This window comes from Lontra canadensis, unplaced genomic scaffold (assembly GCF_010015895.1).
Source record: "Lontra canadensis isolate GAN:19392208 unplaced genomic scaffold, GSC_riverotter_1.0 scaffold115, whole genome shotgun sequence".
Lineage (NCBI taxonomy): Eukaryota > Metazoa > Chordata > Mammalia > Carnivora > Mustelidae > Lontra > Lontra canadensis.
Genome location: NW_022631109.1, coordinates 5,716,315 through 5,736,059, shown reverse-complemented (window position 1 = coordinate 5,736,059; position 19,745 = coordinate 5,716,315). Strand labels below are relative to the sequence as shown.

At 51.6% G+C, this 19,745-nt stretch overlaps 1 protein-coding gene across 4 annotated transcripts in view; it reads right to left on the bottom strand.

Moving 5' to 3' along the window:
* CRY2 (cryptochrome circadian regulator 2) overlaps positions 1 to 19,745 on the bottom strand; it is a 35,280-nt gene that overhangs the window by 10,911 nt on the left and 4,624 nt on the right. For 3 of the 4 annotated variants that reach the window (XM_032840704.1, XM_032840706.1, XM_032840705.1), the window contains exons 2-10: positions 15,072 to 15,180; positions 12,035 to 12,177; positions 10,259 to 10,443; positions 9,475 to 9,563; positions 3,824 to 3,964; positions 2,449 to 2,760; positions 2,053 to 2,204; positions 1,526 to 1,728; positions 1,112 to 1,204 (exon numbers count right to left, since the gene is read on the bottom strand). In XM_032840704.1, the coding sequence (XP_032696595.1) occupies positions 1,112 to 1,204; positions 1,526 to 1,728; positions 2,053 to 2,204; positions 2,449 to 2,760; positions 3,824 to 3,964; positions 9,475 to 9,563; positions 10,259 to 10,443; positions 12,035 to 12,177; positions 15,072 to 15,180 (1,427 nt within the window). Of the gene's footprint in view, positions 1 to 1,111; positions 1,205 to 1,525; positions 1,729 to 2,052; positions 2,205 to 2,448; positions 2,761 to 3,823; positions 3,965 to 9,474; positions 9,564 to 10,258; positions 10,444 to 10,617; positions 10,730 to 12,034; positions 12,178 to 15,071; positions 15,181 to 19,745 lie in introns of those variants that run through there. The other variant, XM_032840707.1, reaches the window with a different exon arrangement.

Below are 19,745 nucleotides of genomic sequence, written 5' to 3'. Positions count from 1 at the left end.
CAGTGGCAGCTCTTTTCCGAGCAGGGAGCCTGCATCGAAGCTGTGCCCACATGTTGCTTCACAGGCCTGCCCCTCAGCCTTCCTTTCGGCAGTGACCTTGCCCTGAAATGTCTAAGGAGAGCATAACCCAGCAGGCTGGCAGTAGGGCCAGTTCTGGGGCCCGAGCCCTACGGGCTCCAGGCCAGAGACGGATTTGGCTTGTCTGCTGCCCTTGCTTCCAAGGTCAGGCATTGCCCCCGGGACGCTGGCTCAGCCTCCTGAGGCAGCACCTCCTCTGCAGAGCCGGCCTGGCCGGGCAAGCTGCAGAAACCCCGGAGGTCTTCCTGGTCTCACCTTACTGATACTTAGCCCAGAGCTGGGACAGGGTGTGGGATGGGGTGGGAGGGTGTTGGGGGGCCAAGAATTCGGCACCACCACCAGGCTGTGTCACCACCTCCTGCCTGGACAAGCACGGCTGTCTCCTTTCTAGCCTCCCTGTCCTCGCTCCTGCCCACACTGTCCCCTCCACACAGCAGGCAGAGTGAGCTTCTGAAAACCTAGATCAGACCCCCGCACCTCCACCCTGCTGACCACCCGGCTGTGCCTTCTCAGGGCACTGACGACAGACTCCTCCCCTCACCCATGCAGAACGTGGGGACACCACTCCTGCCACAGCTTGTCCTCGTCTCACTCTGGCTCCTCCCTTGAGACATGCCGGCCACCCTGGCTTCCCTTTCTGTTCCTTGCACGTCTCTGGTCTTTTCTTGCTATTCCCTTTGCCTGGAATGCTCTTCTCCCAGTTCCGGGAAAGCCGGGTTCTGCTGGGTTCTGCTCGGCACTTGGGTCCCTGCTGAGACGGGCGTTCCCCGACCGCTCTGATCTGAAGTACCTGAGGGAGTCCCCCTTCCCCAGCGCCTCTCACGTCAGATCGTTCAATTTTATTTCCCCCAAAGCACTTGTTATCGGAAACGATCTTGCACGGTTCCTTTACTATTTGTCTCTCCCAAGTGGACTGTAAGCTCTGTACAGGGGGCATAGACTCATTCCGGCCTTTGTCCTCAGCCCCCCGTGACTCTAGTTCTGCAGTGGTCTCCGGACGGACACAGGCCGCAGGAGGCCAGCTGCTACTCACCCGCACTGCTCACGCTCCCAGTCTGGCTCGAGCTGGGCTCTGCCACCGGGTTGCTGAGGTCTTCCACACAGGAAGGGACAGATGCCAGCAGACCTGGGGGAGAGGCAGGGGAGCAGTCAGAACGCCATCTCACGGGAATGCAGAGAGCCACAGCTGAAGACAGGATGGGCGGTGGGGGACAGGGGGTGCTGGGCCATGACACAGGTTCCACCTCTTCCCACCCGCCACACTTAAGAGAGGCCTGATCCAGCCCAGCCTGGAGTGCCCTGTGCCGTGGGAAGTCAAGTCAACTTAATAGCTGAGAAGAGAGTACTTGGTCTCCCTCTGCAGGAAGGACATGGAAATCCCCGCTGAGCAAACAGGGGCGTCCCTTAAGTGAGCGAGGGGATGGGGGTAGGAGTAGTGGCTCCTTACAGAGTCCCCGGTAGCGGGACAGCTGCTGGTAAATCTGCTTCATTCGCTCGATGTTGAGCCGGCTGGTCTCAGCGTGGTTGACGATGGGCCGGGGGTAGTCCACACCGATGATGCACTTGGCTGCCTTCTGAATGGACTCGGGGGCATTCCAGGGCTCATAGATGTATCGAGAGGGGAACCCTTTCAATATGGGCAGGTAGCGCCTGTAACACGCATCGGACAGCGGGTCAGCATGCTGCGACTTTCCTTCCAAGGACCAAGGGTATCTACATTTTACTTTTTAAAGATGTTATTTATTTATTTGACAGAGACAGAAAGAGACAGAGAGAGAGGGAACGCAAGCACGGGGGGTGGGAGAGGGAGAGGCAGGCTTCCTGCTGAGTTGATCCCAGGACCCTGGGATCATGACCTGAGCGGAAGGCAGACACTTAAGGACTGAGCCACCCAGGCGCCCCCGGCTAAGGCTATGTTATCTTAGGAGCCGGTCCCCGCAGCCAGGAGCCAGACAGCCTGGACTGCATCCTTACCTGATATAGTCCCCACTGGGGTCCGTGCGGCGGCCGAAGCCCACAGGGCAGTAGCAGTGAAAGAACTGCTGGAAGAAAGCACTGCAGGACAGCCACATCCAGCTGCCTGCGTTCACGCTGAAATCCGCATCGAGGAGCAGCTCATCAAATACCTAGATGGGGAGAGGGTGGGACAGTCAGCCTTGATGGGAACCTTCTACTAGGGTTCTCCCCAAATTACCACACGCCCCATGGAGGAAAGAGAGACAAAGCCCTCCTGCTGATGGCAAGCCAAGAAGGATCTGGAGGGGATCCCCTGGGTCCAGGGATCCCGCCCCATGCCCCAGGTCAGAAGAGGGCTACCCTTGCTGGGCCTGATGAGAGGGTATGGGCCAGCTTCCCCTGAGAGAGACTCACCCGGACCCCGCTCTCCCAGCTGACCCAGAGGTCCCCGCGGGTGAGGAAGCAGGCCACGGCGTGCCGGGCCAGATGGTGGATCCAGCCCTCCTGCCTCAGCTGGGTCATGATGGCGTCAATCCAAGGGAAGCCTGTCTTGCCCTCGGCCCACTTGGCCAGGGCCTCGGGGTTGCGGTCCCAGGGGATCTGGATGCAGATGGGGTTCCCTTCCATGCGGTCAAACCTGGGGTTGTTGGTGGCTGCCGTGTAGAAGAACTCTCGCCACAGGAGTTGCCCAAACAGGGAGAGGGGGGGCGTGCTGTTCCGCTTCACCTGGGGGGTGGGGTAGCACAGGGATGTAACACTCGCCCAGCCCTCGGCGCCGGGTCACTCAGATCTCTCCCACAGAGCAGTCTGGAGCCTCAGTGAATGTGGTGGCACAGACACGTGAAGGGGCTACGCCCTCACAGTGGCCCAGCGTGCCCGCAGTCTGAAACCACAGACCCTGGCTGTGGGCACCGGGAACCCAACTCCTCAGGCCTGGCCCACCCTTGTCCTCAAGGGTCCCTGCTTGACTCCACTTTCTACAGAGTCAAAGGGAGTTTTCCCATCAGCATGCATTAAAAAATGCTCACTTTAGATTCTGGTTAAATAAGAGATTATGACAGCCTGGACCTGGGGTCTGAGGGAATTGAAAGATCAGCCCAGGCCTCCCTGCAAATAATGACTTTCCTGAAATCCCAAGATTTCAAACTGGCACAGCCGCCCCATGCCACCCCATGCCACCCAATCCTGCTCTAGGCAAGGACAGGGAAACAACATGAAACGACACAGATGGAAGGTTGACCTGCTGGACAGTTGGATGCGTCCCCCTCTTTTCCTTCTGGGGGCAGGCGCGCCACCTTAAGGTTATTTGCCTACAGTCCATAGAGGACAGCCCTGCCTTCAGCCCAGGTCATTTCCTCGTCAGTGGTGGACAGCAGCTGCTCCCGGACTCCCCCATTACATGCTGCGGACCAGCCCCACAGAGGACTGCTGTGCTCTTCTGCTCAGCACTGGTTCCAGTCCTGCCCTCCCTGCCTCCCAGCCCGAGTGCTTGCCCCCCATCCACCTGCTCCCGGCAGATCTGCCTCCTCGAGGGTCACACCCTGAGCTCAGCTTTTTGGCCCGTCCTGCTCTACTTGATAACCTGGAGATTACTTAGATCAGCTGTTTGGGTGCTCGGCTCTGCCAAGTCTTGGATGTGGACCCCACCACCTTCTCTGGACACATAAGCACCCCTAGAATCCACAACCCAGTCCCTGCCAACCCTCTGCAGGGTGTCTGACTGGCCCAGAAGGCTGGTCTGTGGGGCTGCAAGCGGGGGCAGGGCGTGCTGGCCTCGCCGCCCCCTCACCTTTTTATACAGGTCCCACAGGCGGTAGTAGAAGAGGCGGCACGAGAGGCAGCCGAAGCGCAGGTAGGGGCTGAGGCCCGTGGGGCTGGCCAGCAGGGAGTTGGCGTTCATTCGGGGTCTCTCGTAGTTGGCAACCCAGGCCTGCAGCGGGAGGAGAAGGTGAAGAAAGGAAAGGCCTGGACGTTGCAGAGAACAACCCCGAGGTGCCAGCGTACTTGGTGCTTTACTTCGCGGCTCATGGTTACGTGGCTTCTCCCGTGGGGTCTGAACAACCCACTGGGGCAGCACTTACCAGTACCTCCTCTTGAAAATGAACCACGAAGCTCGAAGGGTTATGTGGCTCTTCTGGGGTTACAGAGGTGCTAAGAATCAGGGCTAGGGGGATGTAGCTTCCAACTCCAGATTCCATCTCCAGCTGCCAACTTTTTCTTCCTTAACTCCTCACACCCTCTTTCTCCTTGTGATGCCTCCTTCACAAACTTTACAACTCTGCAGGCCTCCTCCTCCACACTTCCCCACCACCCCTCAATAGACAACTTTGCTTTCTTGCTGAAATGCAAACCTTCAGCTGAAAAACTCCTCAACTCTTAGCCACCAAATCTGCACACTCAACTGTGTCCACGCCTCCCCCTCCCCAACACCTCTCCTTCTCCAGTGATTCTGCCCAAGGCCAAGGCCTCCCCTGGCTCTGAATCCCTCCCCTCTTCCTTCCCCTGCACCTTCCATCTCTCCCTCTCCAGTTTCCACTCTAATAACATTGGGCAAATCATGATGTTTCTTTGAAAACAAAAGAAAAAAAAAAACAAAGGCCCTTTAGGAAGCCTGTGGACCTCTGTCGGGTCTGCCTTCTCTCCGAAGCCCACGTCCCACAGCCAGAGGCGCTTCTCGGCTTCTGCCTTCACTGCTCCCCCCAGGCTGGCTCCCACCAGAGTCTCGGTGATCTCTATGCCACGGAGTCCTGCGGGCGCCTGCCTGGCCTATTTGTGGACCTCTCAGCACACCTCACCCTACTCCAGCCTCCACATCCTCTGTTCCCTTGGCCTCCGGTCTCCACACGTTCCTGGCTGCCTCCCACGTGGCTGGCTGCCTCCCCTCCCAACCCCTTCAGCATTGGCATCTCAGGGCTCCGTGCTGGGCCCCGACTCAACTGTGTTCCTGGGGAGGCATGTCCAGCGCCACGGCTCCTAACACTACGTCCATGCAGGGGATCGACACATTGGTGGCTCCAGCTCGGACTGCTCGGCTCCTGCTTCGCTAGACTCCCAGATCCCTCCAGCCAGCTCTCTGCTGGGAGCTCTGCCTGGCTGCCATCCAGGCCCCTCAAAATAAGAGCTTTTGTCTTCAGACCACCCTTCCATGGGCATTCCTATCTCAGAAAGCGCATGGTCGTCCACTTGGATGCCCAAGCCAGAGGCCTGGCAATCACCTTTGACTTCCTTGTCACCAAACCCTGTCAATTCTACTGTTCAAATTCTCCTCCCATCTGTCCTTTTCTTCCCAGCCCTCTTGCTACTAAACTGGCTCAGGCTAAAATGTAGACTAGACAACTGTGAAAGCCTCCCAGTAGACCTTCCCGCCTCTCTTCTCAGCCCCCTCTAATTCCATCTCCATACTGGGAGCAGGGCAATGGCTCAAGAACACCGTCCTGCACTGGGCTTCCTGTTGCTCTTAGGCAGAGCCCCAATCTTTTTTTTTTTAAATTTTTAAAATTTTTTTATAAACATATGATGTATTATTAGCCCCAGGGGTACAGGTCTGTGAATTGCCAGTTTTACACACTTCACAGCACTCACCATAGCACACACCTTCCCCAATGTCCATAACCCAACCACCTTCTCCCTATCCCCCACCCCCCGGCCCCCCTCAGTTTGTTTTGTGAGATTAAGAGTCTCTTATGGTTTGTCTCCCTCCCGATCCCATCTTGTTTCATTTCTTTTCCTTCCCCACAACCCCCCCACGCTGCATCTCCACTTCCTCGTATCAGGGAGATCATATGATAGTTGTCTTTCTCCGATTGACTTATTTCGCTAAGCATGATACCCTCTAGTTCCGTCCACGTTGTTGCAAATCAGAGCCCCAATCTTAAATATGACTTATAAGTAACCCACTGGGTGAGCCTGTCTTTCTAGCTTCATCTCTCGTCACTCTCGTAAGCACCATGCTCTCGCGGCCTTCTGCACACGCAGCTCCCTCGGCCCGGAATTTTGTCCTGCTTTTCACTCACCTTCCCCTGGTTAACTCTGACGCTCTCTCCAAGTCTCAACCTAACAGTCCCTTCCTCTTCAGGTAGCCCCTCAGGTGTTGGGTTAAGTGCCTCTGCCAAACACTAGGTATATTTGCCTGCTCACGCCCTTCCGCACCTCCCTCCGAAAACCTTTTTATGTTAAGTAAAATACAGATACGGAAGTGACACGATGTGTGGCTTAACAAATTATTCTAAGGCAAACACTCGTGCAACCATCACCGAAGTTCAAGGACTGGACCTCTGCCGGCCGCCCCAGAAACCCATCCGTCACAGTCCCTTCCCGGCCTCACAAGTGAGCGCTCACCCAACTTTTATAATAATCACTTCTTTGCATGTAAAAATGTTGACATTTTTCTAGTTTGGCAAAGCATATTTGGAGGGAGGGCTTTATCTTTTCAGTTTTTCCTTGCATTTTTTAGAGGGATGGAGGAGCAGAGGGAGAGGAAGACTCTTAAGCAGGCTCCATGCCCAGCGAGGAGCCTGACTCGGACACTTAACCAACTGAGGCACCCGGGTGCCCCTGTTCCTTGCATTTTTAAGTGGGGTTTTTTCAACTGCACATGCATCCGTAGGCACTGCAGTGTAGCCCTGGCCATCTATGGGACTATGGTGTGTTATTTTTCTTTTAGTCTACATATTTCCGGTCATTTCTTCCTTTCCCTTGCAGTTTTTTGGGGACGAATCCAGGCCATTTGACTTGTACTGATTTTCACAGTCTGCATTTTGCTATTTGCACACTCATGGTATACTGCCTGCAAATTGGTGGCTGGTACCAGAGACAGGAATGGACTCACGTTTGATTCCACAAGGCTGTGGGGGGACAGAATGCCTGCCCAGAGCTCTTTATGGGGTCAGCAGCTATTAATGTACAACGCGGCATCATTGAAGGCTGCAAAATGCTGCTGTTCTATCATTCCATTTTCATTTAAAAATGGGGATACTTGGGTGCCTGGGTGGCTCAGTGGGTTAAAACCTCTGCCTTCAGCTCAGGTCATGATCTCAGGGTTCTGGGATAGAGCCCCGCATCAGGCTCTCTGCTCAGTGGGGAGCCTGCTTCCCCCTTCCCCACCTCTCTCTGTCTGCCTCTCTGCCTACTTGTGATCTCTGTCAAATAAATTTTTTAAAAATGGGGATATTTTATTTTTTTAATGATTTTATTTATTTATTTGACAGACAGAGATCACAAGTAGGCAGAGAGGCAGGCAGAGAGAGAGGAGGAAGTAGGCTCCCCACTGAGCAGAGAGCCCGATGCAGCCCTATCCCAGGACCCTGAGGTCATGACTTGAGCCCAAGGCAGAGGCTTAACCCACTGAGCCACCCAGGCGCCCCGAAAAACGGGGATACTTTAAAAAGAGATGCTTGCCCTCATCTACTATCTTGGGTAACCCAGTAGTAAAGATCACGTGGTTTGTCTCCCCTCTTCGGTGACAGCACCGAATTTTCTTGCAGATCCAGCCTTCCCTAATCTCAGCCCAAGTGAGTGAAGTGGAGCTAAGCTCCCCTTCAGACTCTGGGAGCAGGCTCAGGATGCAAGTCTGGCCAGGGAGAGCACCCCCTTCCCTGCCCATGGTGACTCAGTCAGGCCAGTGAAAACACTCCTCGGGACTTTTCCAGGAGCTTTTGGGAAAGAGGCACACCACTTCCTCTGGTGCACTAAGCAGATGGAAAATAACCTGCTGGGGACCACTTTGCCACTGTTGAAGGAAAGCCTACCTGAGAATGAACTAAGTGAGAGGGAAGCAGAGCTCGAGAGATGGAGAGTGCATCCCCGGTAGCATTCTTCAGACACCTGGGTCCAGCGGTGCCTAAAGGCTACATTTAGACTCTTAGTTACATGAGTTCAAAAACACCCTTTTCAAAAGTCAGCTTGCAAATACGAACTGATTAATAGAATTTTCTTGCTCTTTGCTCTCCTAACCCTTTGAACTGCTCTTCTCCTGACCCAGAGTACATTGTAATTCCTTGTTTCATGCCTATCATCTGTAATAACCCACTCTCCCGGAGACAGACTCCATACCCGCCTCACCGAGCAGTCTTTCCAATAGCTAAGCCATCTTGACATGAGTAGATAGATGCTCACTTCAGAGTAAGAAAACGGAAGACTAAAATAAACCTCCTCAGAGCAGCGTACACTCCTGCTCACAGCCCCCGTGGCTTCTCCTGGCTGTGTAGGACACAACGTTCCCACTGGCCACCAGAGAGTCTGAAGGATCCTGACACAGGGCCCCATGACAAAGCAGGCCCTCCAGGGGTACATGGAAAAGGAGACCCTGACTGGGGATCGAAGGGGCAGCCCTCCACGGAGCACTTTTAAAGGGATGATAACCCACAAGGCTGTAAGTTAGTTCTTTATACTTGTCTTACTCTATTCCTGCATTTCGTTTGTCACCTCCACCACTCTGCCCCCTGGCCTGGCCTGTGTCCTCAAACTGATATGGACAAAGAAATCTGGTCCTGCCCATAGCCCTTGGACATCAGTCTCATCCTTCTCAGTCGGTGGGGCTGGCTGAAGGTAACATCCAGATAGGGGCATCAAGGCCTCTGTGCCTAAGGGAGGTGGGGCTTGTGGCACGTTTTCACTGCTGGTGAGGCACCTCCAGGGCTGGGAAGCATTTTTCCTATGTATCTGCCTATTTTTCCTTGTTCCATAGTTATCACCTGGCTGCTGGGCCAAATGCCTACCTACCTGAGAGTATGAAAGGTTGTGAACCGGTCTACAAACCAGCAACAGTGGGCAGGAAACCAGCAGCTAACTCAGTCACTAGAACCTTCTCTGCTCCTCTATTCCCAGGGTCATGGAAGCCATGTGACACTGTTCAGGAGTGCCTTTGGGTCCTCGGTCTCTTTCCTTCCCCCTGCCAATCCCCACTTCGCTGGGAGGTGGACCATCTGTTCTCTGTGTCCAAACAAATGGAAATCAATGCCTTGGTGGGGACCCAGCAAAAGGTGAGGAGGGGACACATAAACACAAAGAAATTAATCTTATGGACTTCACTGTCCAACTACCGTCCTAATAAGGGGAACCTGCAATCTAGTGTAAGTTCTAAAATCACACAGAACAAGATCTCAGTCTACTACTTCCTAACAGTGTGACCTCAGGCAAGTTACTTACCTTCTCTAAACCTTAATGTCTTAACCTGTCAAACAAAGAGCTTAACACCTACCTTGCAGGGATGTTGAAAAGACAACAGGAAATCGTGCAAGTAGGTACCTCATGCAGTGACCAGCATGTGGTAAGCACTCACTGATGGTAGCTACCATTACTGCTGTTCCTGCCCCAGGAAGGTTTTTCACTTTTAAGCACTCTGAGCTAAGAGGCACTAAAGGCCATGAAGCTGACCCTCACATCCCCTGCTTCCTGGGTGCTAGCCCCCGAAGTTCTGTGTCCCAGAAGTGGGGGCCATACCTTCCGTTCCAAATGCTTATCCAGGCGGGCCAGAGCTTCTGTCTCTCCTCCTTGCCAAACGGCGGGGCCCAGTCCTTCAGTAGGGAACCCTACGGGAGGAGGAGAAGGTCACAGGACCAGAGGTCAGGCCATTTCAGTGATAGCTCAGCAAGTCTTGGCACATCGGTACGGCCTTTGAGCTTTGTGGGAACTGAACCGTGTGTTCTTGGTGCTGCTGGGGCTGAGATCACCCTAACACTTCAGCGTCTGTCAGGCCATCCTGGTTCTCTTTCCACTGTGACTTTTTTTCCTGTCCTTTCCCTTGCCTTCCCTATCCCAGCCACTCCTCATTCCAGGCACATGAGAACAATCCTGTACTGCCTGCCCTATCAGGTTGGCTGGCAATGACTGGTGCTTTCAGGTGAGAAAGGGTATAGTCAGTAACCTGGGGGGCTGACAGACCCTCCCTTCCAGTGCAAGCAACATTACTTAATTTAGTATTGAGGAGCCCACGGATGCCAGCACTAGACCGTGCCTATCTCTTCTGAGTGAGAAAAGTACAAAAACAGGAGCAGAAATTAGAAACGTAACATTACATATATGAGTAGGAACAGAAAAGACTAGAGAGACATGCTCCAAAATGAGTCGTGGCTATCTCTGGGTCGTGGGGTCCTAGTGACTGTTGTTTCCATTCTGGTTTCACTATATCTTCTACGCCATGGATAACATGCATCACTTTGACAAAGACAAAAAAATCTGGTCAGTTGTTTTACAAACAAAGGGGCTCTGGGCAGGACGTACGCACCCAGCTCCTCGAGGGAGGGCACGCCATAGGTGTCATCGTGGTTCTCCTGGATGTCGGCCCTGCAGCTCTCCATCTGCTGGCTCGTCACGGAGCCCACGGGCTTCTTAGGCAGCTCCATGCGGCTGATGATGGCCTGAAAGCGCTTGTAGGTAAGGGGTGGCTTCTGCCCGTTCAGCTCAATGATCCTGGGAATCCCAAAGCATAACTCCCGTCATGCACAAGGCCCTCATTTCAGGTCCCTGCCCACCCAGAAAAGAGCCCAGACTCTGAAGGCTTAGAGGGTGGCTTTCCTCATCCACTTACGGGTCCCACCCCTAAGTGGAAAGGAAGGGACAAGGGAGGCCACATCTCCATTTTACCGAGAGGGAAAATGAAGCCCAGAGAGCAGGAGCAGATGCCTCAGGTAATGGAGCAAGGCAGGGCCAAAGCTGGGACTCAATTCCAGGTTCCCTGGTGTCGACGTGGAGCCTCCTAAAGACAGAGACTGACCGTATCTCTCTAATCACAGAAAAGTCCCCACTAGCCTTCTTGGTACTCAGCCTGTGTGTCCAAGTCATGGGAATCCCCATGGCGCCTTTCTCTCTAACCCAAGGTAAGCCTTCAGGAAGTTCTTTGATAAAAGCTGCAAGCATGTTCTTTTGTTGAAAAATCATTGCCTTCTTGGCCCCAATTTATTAGAACAGAGAGGTGGAGAACAGCCTATTCTTCCTGGATCAGAGACTGGGGCTGGGGTTAATAGCAACAACTATTTAATGGGTGTTTGGCAGTTTACAAAATCTGTTTTCACGATCAAGGGGAACAGAGCTGCATTCAGGTAAGAAAAGAAGATATAGGACTGAGGAGGAGAATCGAGGCCGTTTCTACAGAATGCATTGATTGGGGTGGTCTGGAGCCAGATTCCCAGGGCTCTTCCTGTGGGCCAACAGGCAGCTTACGCAAGACCTGGCCGGCTGGGTGAGTTCACTGTGCGGATATGAAGCCGGCTGCAGCCTCTGCAGCACCTCCCCCCACCCGCCAAGTCCTCTGGCACGTGGCTGGAGGAGGAGCTCCATACCCAGCGGCTTCTCCTGAGAACTAGCTCACGTGCAGAGATGTGTGCCTGGCCCCCTGGCAGCCGCTGGGTCCAGGAGAGGGGGGCAGGGAACAGTGACGGCTGCTGGCTTGGCGGCAGCAGCAGCAGCAGGGTGACCGCTCTGCCGGGGAAGGGGAGGAGAGCGTTCCCTCTGCTCTAAAAGCAGAGGCCAATCTCTAGGGAACAAGGCTACTCTGTAGCTACTGGCTCCTGCAGGGAGCTCTAGAGCCTCCTGCACGACATCTGAATGCATGGCCTGGAAACCCAGATAGCCAGGGAGCCCAGGGAGCTCGTATTAAGTACAGAAACGGCACCTATGAGAACAGAGCTCTGTTGGGAAGGGGCTAACAGGCAGGGTCCACTGAGGTGACAGGGCAGCCTTCCAGGAGCAGGACAGAAGTGGGAGCATGAGGAAGGGCTAGGACTGCAGATTAGGAGCAGATCTATGGGGATCCTGTGTGGGGATTCTCACTGCTTTCATCCCTCGGCCCTAGGAAGCCTCTTCGCACCCAAACCAGGGAAAGCTCTTTACGATCTGTTCCACAGGCGCCCAACTCTGGCCCATTCCCCTCCAGCTTCTAGAAAATGCCATACTTCATGTGCCAGGTGGCTCTGTTGGTAAATCTCCCAGAGTTCTGTTCAGCAGGGGCTGAAACCACCAACTCCCACAATTGGCAACCTGACCCCTGGGACCCAAATCTTACTTGTCCAGGTCATAGAGAGTATGAGAGTTCTCAGTCACCACCTCCACGCCGGCCTCCTTGGCCATCTTCATGATGGCTGCATCCCGTTCTTTCCCAAAGGGTTCGGAGTCATATTCAAAGGTCAAGCGGGTCACCCCCCATTCCTGTGAGGAGAGATTCTATTATGCTAAGCACTGTCTGGGAAGGAGAATGCAGCTGAGGACTCAGTTCCTTCCTGGGAAGAAAGGAGTCTAGAGACAAGTCAGAACAGGCTGCAGAACAAACTAGTGACAGAGATTTCTTTTTTTCCCCACCGATCCCTAGTGACAGAGATTTGAACTAGAAAGCAAACAATCTGAGATTCCCAAGGGTTGAGGAAGCGTGGGCCTTTGAGGTGAGGCCCCCAGCATGGCAAGAGTGGAGCCTGAGGCTAGTGGAATCAAGAGAGACGTGGGTAGCCCCGTACATTTGCTGTGTCCCTGGGGTAGGAGAATGCAGCAGAAGACTATAAATACAATGCTCCCAGGGGAGCCGCTAGTCCCAGAAAGCAGCACTGAGTCACTGGCAGAGACAGTGGGGGAAATGATCACTGCCTCCCTCCTGCCCAGCATGCCTTTCCCAGAGCTCCTCAGAGCCCTACACACTTCTGGCTTAGTTTTCTTGGTAGACTTGTGCTATGTGAAGTGTCCTAATGGTTTCCATAGAAACACTCCTGAGGCCAGTAGCAAACAGAGCTAACAGGCTCTAGCTCTCAGAAAAGTTGGGGAAGGAGATGCAATCCTTAGTCCAGAGGTCAGAGAAATCAGACCAGAAGGGCCACATGTTAAAGAAGAAGGGAATTCTTTTCCAAGCCATTAGTCTTTTCTAGTAGAATTTTTTAGATTTCCTTGTAATGCTGGGAGAGAGCTGGCCTAGTAAAAGGTTGTACAGATAACCCACAGAAAGCCCTAGAACATGACTAGCAAGAAGAAAACCACATTCCAACCAAAGTCTCTGGTCATGGTCCCTTAATTCTCTAAACCCCTAGGGTACATGTCCTGGTCATATGGGACCTAACTCAGTCCTGCCTATGCTTTTGGTCCTGAGCAGGTCTGGCTATCCCTCATCCTGGATAATGGGACTAAGCATTTATTGAGCCCTAAGATCCAAGTTCCATGCTTAGAAATTCATATAGATGACATGGTCAGAAACTCACAAATCGGTGAATAATAATAAAAATATTATTAGATGCCATCTTCTCCAAGTAGCTTCCCTTGACCTTTGCTTTCAATAGGATTCTCCTGCACCTTGCCCTTTTCCCACCACTGCATTTGCCATATGGCAGTGAAGTTGCCCATTACTTGCCTGTTTCCCCCATTAAGAGTGTGAACTGTCAGCGCAGAAACCATGTTGTCTCATCATTACCCTAGTACCTCACTGGGGGCCTAGGACATAGTAGAAGCTCAATAAATACACGGTAGTCCTATCTGCAGGGACGTGTTGCAAGACCGCCAGGGAGGCCTGCAGCTGCAGACAGTACTGAACCCCACACAGAGTGCTATGTTTTTTCCTACACATACTTACTTATGATAAAATTTAATTTATAACTTAGGCACAGTAGATTAACAAGACTAATAATAATATAGAACAATTATAAAACACACTGTAATAAGAGTAATGTGAATGTGGTCACTCTCTTAAAACACCCATTCTTGCACCTTATACTGTACTGTTCCTTCTTCTTGGGATGATGTCAGATGATAAAATGCCTGTGTGATGAGAGGAAGCGAGAGGGACACAGGTGTTAGGACATAGTGTGACGCTAGTGAGGACCTTCTGACTCTATGTCAGGAGGGGGATCATCTGCTACCAGACTCCAGGTGACAGCGGATAACGGAACCCACAGAAAGATACGGCGAGAGAGTCGTTATATGCTGAACGACTGAATAAATGATCGATCTGTACCTCTGGGCTGTTACTGTTGGCCTCTGAGGTGCTAGGAGGAGAGAGGAAAGACAAAGCAGAGGGTGAAGACAGGCAAATGTGTTTAATGGTGTGCAGGTTAAGAACACAAATCTGGAGCCAGAGAGCCCGGGCTTGAATCTTAGACCATCACCTCTCAGCTTCAGGACCACGGAATTATTGTTCCTTCATCTGCAGAACAGGGAGAGCAGCACATACCTCTGCGGGCTGCTGTGAGAATTCATGTATGTAAAGCACTCACTCAGGACGGCTCTTGACTCCTAGTCTGTCCTCAGTGAACACTGGCTATTTTCAGCACTGTGTGATTTGAATGTGTGTGTCTGTGTGGGGAGTTTGGGGAGGTGAAGTGAATGATGAAATATTTCCTAAGCTGCTTGCCTTGACATCAGACCTTCCCTCTGGTCTTTTCCCCCAGGAAAGGCAGGGAAAGGAGCTGGGGCGGAAAGGGGCATGAAAATGATCCCGCACTGCTGAGGAGGAGGAGAGACTGTCTGACAGCCCTCTGTCCACGAGTACTTTTGCCTTTGGGTCTTAAAGTGTGCTTTATCAAGAAAAGGGCTGGAGCAGGGGTTTGGGCGGGGGGTGGGCTGGCTGCCTGGTAGGACAGACAGAGGCCTACATGGTACCCAAGTGAAGATTTTATCAACATTTGCCCCAGGGTTGTGGGGGGGAAGCAGGGAGCTCCCTCAAAAAGGTTGATTTTTCCCCCCAATAAACAGAGCATAGCAAGACAGGAAACGCCCCGTGCTAAAAAGGAAAATTCATCCTCAAACTCCTGGCATAGGAAGAGCCCTAACAAATCTCATTGGCTCGAGCCAAGAAAACATCTGAGGAAGCCAGTGGCATCCGGGGTAGAGTAACTTGCCACATCCCCTGTCTAGACTGAGCTGGGAACCTTCCAACAAGACACTGGTTTCAGAGAATTTCTTCCTTAACCCAGTTTCCATTCTAAGTGGGCAAACTGATCGGGTTCGCTCCCAACTTCCCTACAGACCAGCGCTGCCCGGTTCCATTTTGAGTCAGAACATCACCTCATTCAGTCTGTGGGGGAAAGTCCAGAGAACAGGATCTCCCCGTCTTCTCTAGGCACACTTACCTTGAATAGTCTTGGGAATACATCGGCCGGCTGTCCCCGGACTACAAACAGGCGAGAGTTCAGTTTCCTTAAACTTGTATCCAAATCTTCCAGAGACTGAAGTAAGAACCTGCGGAGCCCACACAGGCCTTTTAGTGATAACGTTAGAAGAGGCAGTCTTTTTCCTGCCAGAGCAGGGAGATGCTGGTGCATCATTAGTACTGTCCTGCAGCCAGGACATGATGGGGGATCAGCACTGCCTCCACTGAAATCCTGGCTTGGCCACTTCCTAACTGCGTGACTTTGGGCAGTTACTTAACCTATTTATCTTTTCTTTCTTTCCTTCTTCTTCTTCTTTTTTTTTTTTTCCTAATCTGTAACATGGAGTTGATGTTAGCACCTATCTACTAGAATTGCTAAGAAAGGACAATCAAACAACGCATGAAAAACATTTAGTGCAGTGCCTGACATATAGAAAACCTGGGAGGAAAGTGGGCTGCTCCTACTCTGGTTTTCTTTTATCTGAGGCAAGGCACTTCTTCCATCTCAGCCTCAGGCCGTGTGTGCTAATATCCACCCATCACACGGCTGTTGTGAAACCCAAAAGGGAGAACTGGGGGGAAAGTCATCTGATAAACAAGAAGAGCAATACCGTGGCACAGTAGCCTGAGGTCCTGCTAGGGAGGGAAAGGACTGCAACAGCCCTGGCAAAGCCTACCTACCTTGGTCCACCCTGCCTCTCTGTATCCCTGCTTCGGGCTGCACAGACTTCTACTGCCGCAGCCCCACAGCCTGGGCTTGGTCCCCAGGTCCCAGGGTTTCGTTTGGCGGGCTGGGGGGGGGGGGCGCTCATTCTCCAGGGCTCTGGCCACCAGATTCTCATCCCAAGAGGGAGAAAACCTTAGAAGGTACATCTCTATAGGATAGCCTCACATGCTTTGGGGGGTGGGGGGCTGGGGTGGGCACCCCCAGGTACTCAAGAGACCTAGCCTTGAGAACTGGATCACTGTGGAAAAGAAAATAGCATTTGCTGAGTGGCTTTGGTATTTTATTTATTTATATTTGACCACAAACATTTATCTACTGTTCAGTTAGGCACAACCATCTCTCTGAGAAATCTATCAGTACCTTTTTGTGACATGTGTTTTATTTAAAAATTTTTTTAAGTTTATTCATTTTTTTTAAGTAATCTCTATACCCAATGTGAGGCTCGAACTCACAACCCCAAGATTAAGAGTCACAGGCCCTACTGATTGAGCTAGCCAGGTGCCCCTGACATGTGTTTATTTGTTGGTTGTTTGAAAAGATTTTATTTTTAAGTAATCTTTACACCCAATGTGGGGCTCAAACTTACAACCCCGAATCAAGAGTCACATGCTCAGGGTGCCTGAGTGGCTGAGTCAGTTATGTGTCTGACTCTTGATTTTGGCTCAGGTCATAATCTCAGGGCTGTGAGGTTGAGCCCCATGCCCTGCGCAAAGCCTGTTTAAGATTCTCTCTCTCTCAGGGCGCCTGGGTGGCTCAGTCAGTTAAGTGTCTATCTTCAGCTCTGCTTCATGCATGGACCCACAGCCCTGTGCTGGGCTCCCTGCCTACCAGGGAGTCTGTTTCTGCCTTTCCCTCTGTACCTCCACTTCCTCCCTCATTCTCTCTCTTGTGCTCTCCCTTGTGATCGCTCTCACATAAATAAAATCTTTAAAAAAAAATTCTCTGTCTTTCTTCCTTTGCCCCTCTTCACTTCCCCCCCTCTCTTAAAAAAAAAAAAGTTGCATGCTCTACCCACTAAGCCAGCCAGGCACTCCAACATGTGTTTTATTTTTAAAATTTTTAAATTAAATGAAATTAGCATTTTAAACAGATAATTATGTAATTCAAATTCAAGTTATAAAAAGGTACATGGTGAAAAGTCTCCCCTTTATCCATCAGGAATTTAATTCCCCTCCCTAGAGGCAAACAGTGTCATCAATGTTATTATCTATCTGCTTACGCTTTTTAAGCATGTTTTCTTTTTAATTCTTTCAATACATTTCGAAGGGAAATGCTGTCTTCATTTTATAGATGAGGAAAATGAAACATGGAGAGGATGATTAATTCGCTTAAGGACATAATTATTAAGCGACAAAGCTGCTGCGATCAGAAGCTGTGCTCCACCTCTAAAGCCTTTTTTTTTTTTTTTAAGATTTTATTTATTTATTTGATAGAGATGACAAGTAGTCAGAGAGGCAGGCAGGGAGAGAGGAGGAAGCAGGCTCCCCGCTGATCAGAGAGCCCGATGCGCTGATCGATCCCAGGACCCTGAGACCATGACCTGAGCCGAAGGCAGAGGCTTTAACCCACTGAGCCACCCAGGCGCCCCCACCTCTAAAGCCTTTTAGTGGCACACCAGACAGGACTCAGGGGCTGAGATTCCACCAGACCTCAAGTGTTTGGAACCCCTCTCTGACCAACACCAGCCTGCGTATAGGTAATCCATGCACATTTGGAACTTCTGCAGGAACTAAGCCCTGACAGGTCGGCCTGGTTCATAGATACCCCTGCTATCTACACTTCGCCATCTCCCACCCATCTCCGTCAATGACGGAAATCACTAGATTTTATTTTGAACACAAGGAAGCCTGTGCCACCTCTGCAGCACATCGCACCCCCTGACTGCTGCAGGCTTACAGGAGCAGCTCCTGTTCCCAGGCTGCCACCTAGAACCAGTCCCTGCTGCTGTCTCTGACGTCAACAACATGACACTCCCACGGCAGCGAATGCCACAGACCCACATTCCAGCAGGAACTGAGTCCCACGCTCGGCCCAAAGCATCCTGCTAGCCTGCACAGACTCTCCAGGAGAGGCGGAGATGGGAGACTGTGGCTTTCTGAAACCCCCAGCTCCGCCTCTGTGACTTTGTTTTTGAGAAACTGACACCGTCAGAAAAGGAAAGTGAAGCTGGGAGTGACGGGAGTGACGCACTTGCACCTGTGTTGGCCTCCTCCCAGGCCACACTGTTCTTCTCCAGAGGAAAAGAGGAGAGACCTCTGTGAACAGCCTCCTTCCACCTGAAACCTGGGTTCTGCCAGGGAGAATGCCTGGATGTAATTGGCAACTTAAATCCCAACTTAAATTCAGGGCACCGGGTCCTCCGTCCAAGGCTCTCAGGAATGTCCCTGCCGTGCACGTTGGTGGTCTCCTCCCTCACAGGCCAGCAGGCTGCACAGGTTTTCAGTCTGAAGCTATAAATAAGACTGACATGCACACGAGAGCTAGGCTCCAGCTGCCTCCCCAGAGCTTTATTTCTAAATGTTTTTTTTTTTTTTTTTAAGATTTTATTTATTTGACAGACAGAGATCACAAGTAGGCAGAGAAGCAGGCAGAGAGAGGAAGGAAAGCAGGCTCCCTGCTGAGTAGAGAGCCCGATGTGGGGCTCGATCCCAGGACCCTGAGATCATGACCTGAGCTGAAGGCAGAGGCTTAACCCACTGAGCCACCCAGGCGCCCCCCCAGAGCTTTATTTCTAGACCTCACTTACTAAAAGGAGAAATCCCGAAGTAAGCGTCTCTGAAGTATGATAAGTAAGATAACCCCAAGAGAGCCCTTTTCTTCTTTGACTTCTCAAAGTCTACAGCTGAGGCAGGAAGCAAAAGGCCTAACTCGGAACTCTGCAACCAAATGACAGTAATGATAACAGCAACAGCTAACATTTTTTAAAAGATTATTTATTTATTTATTTGACAGAGAGAGAGAGAGAGAGAGAGAGAGATCACATGTAGGCAGACAGAGAAGAAGAAGCAGGCTCCCTGCTGAGCAGAGAGCCTGATGCGGGGCTCGATCTCAGGACCCTGGGATCATGACCTGAGCCGAAGGCAGAGGCTTTAACCCACTGAGCAACCCAGGCGCCCCAACAACTAACATTTAATCAGCATTTGCAATGAACTGAACACTAGTCTACTTATTTTATATATGTTATCTCATTTCCTTCTCAAATAGATCTGGGACATAGATACTATGATTATTCCCATTTCACAGATGTGGAGACGAAGGCACAGAGTTATCAAGTAATTTGCTAGTAAGTGGCCACTATTCAAACCAGGCAGTGTGGCTCGGCGTCTGCATTCTTAACCACCAGGCTCCACTGCTTGACCACAACTTACTGCCTGAGCACTGAGGCTGTGCTGTCCAGTATGCAGCCATCAAAAAGAACTGCAGCCAACACCTTTGTCCCCAGATCCTTGCTCCTCTGAGGCTCAACAGCCGTAAATCACACAGAAGCTTGTTGAAATGCAGAATTTCAGACCTCCAGGATAGGAATCTGCATTTTAGCAACCTGGTGATTTCGTTGCACGCTAAAGTTTCACAAGCACTATTCTAGAAAACTTCACTTCACTTCTAGCTTCTGTTTATAAATTGCTTTTCTTTGCTTCTAATTTGTTTCTACTAAACTTTCTCTCTTTGAGATTCTGGTTTCTGCCTCTTCTTTGGTGCTCTAGATACGATCTGTTACTTCCAACTTCCCTTTTGAGTCCACCCCTACAGGGCTTTTTCAGGAAGGAGGCTTAAGGATGGCCCCCCTAAAAGGCAACAGGCCCCCGGGAACCCCAGCCCCAGGCAGCCAGAGAAAGAGAAGCCACTGCTATGGTGCCTTGCCTGCCAGGTGACAGGTTGGCATAACACCAAGGAACAGAAGCAGCGCTACTATGGGGTCAGTGCTTG